We start from the raw sequence: 1121 nt of genomic DNA, 5'->3' as shown, positions 1-1121 counted from the left end.
TTTTCATTACATTTATATGTCTGTGAAGAATTAGGGCCTGTGTCATATTGCAATGTCATCTTGCTTATGTAGTTTGAATAATTGTATAGGTTAGATTTGGAAACTGTGTTTATCTGAGTCTAATAAGTGGACTAATTTGTTATTTTTATTTCTTTTCAGTTATATATTCTCATTTTGCTCAACACCTTTGGCCAGAGCAGGGCATAGAAGATTCTCTCCAAAAAGTGACATTGAGAAGATACGAAAAATGTGGACCTGAGAATTTACAGTTAAAAATTGGTTGTACCAATGTGGATGAGTGTAAGGTGCACAAAAAAGGTTATAATAAGCTTAAGCAGAGTTTGACAACTACACAGAGCAAAGTATTTCAATGTGACAAATATGCAAACGTCTTTCATAAATGTTCAAATTCAAAAAGACATAAGATAAGGCATACTGGAAAGAAGCTTTTTAAATGTAAGGAATATGTCAGATCATTTTGCATGCGTTCACACCTATTTCAACATAAAATAATTTATACTAAAGAGAATTCCTACAAATGTGAAGAAGATGGCAAAGCCTTTAACTGGTCCTCAACCTTTACTTATTATAAGAGAATTCGTACTGGAGAGAAACCATACAAATGTGAAGAATGTGGCAAAGCTTTCAACCGGTCCTCAAACCTTATGGAACATAAGAGAATTCATACTGGAGAGAAACCCTACAAATGTGAAGAATGTGGCAAAGCCTATGGTAACTTCTCAACCCTTAGTAAACATAAGGTAATTCATACTGGAGAGAAACCCTACAAATGTGAAGAATGTGGCAAAGCCTTCAGCTGGCCTTCAAGCCTTACTGAACACAAGAGAATTCATGTTGGAGAGGAACCCTACAAATGTGAAGAATGTGGCAAAGCCTTTAAGTGGTCCTCAAACCTTGTGGAACATAAGAGAATTCATATTGGAGAGAAACCCTACAAATGTGAAGAATGTGGCAAAGCCTTCAGTAAGGTCACAAACCTAACTAAACATAAGGTAATTCATACTGGAGAGAAACCCTACAAATGTGAAGAATGTGGCAAAGCCTTTAGCTGGGTCTCAGTCTTCAATAAACATAAGAAAGTTCATGCTGGAAAGAAATTC

The 1121-nt window shown here is 35.7% G+C and overlaps 1 protein-coding gene across 1 annotated transcript; it reads left to right on the top strand.

The window, feature by feature from the left end:
• Positions 1-159: 159 nt before the first annotated feature.
• LOC108524599 (zinc finger protein 728-like) lies at positions 160-1013 on the top strand (the record flags this gene model as incomplete). The annotated part of the gene is made up of 2 exons (XM_017865689.1): positions 160-486; positions 550-1013. Coding segments are annotated over 2 exons (791 nt in total), but the record flags the coding sequence as incomplete, so codon positions are not given.
• Positions 1014-1121: the final 108 nt, after the last annotated feature.

This window comes from Rhinopithecus bieti, unplaced genomic scaffold (genome assembly GCF_001698545.2).
Source record: "Rhinopithecus bieti isolate Rb0 unplaced genomic scaffold, ASM169854v2 repeat_7542, whole genome shotgun sequence".
NCBI lineage: Eukaryota > Metazoa > Chordata > Mammalia > Primates > Cercopithecidae > Rhinopithecus > Rhinopithecus bieti.
Note: the sequence above shows the minus strand (reverse complement) of the source record. Positions and strands in the feature narration are given on the sequence as shown.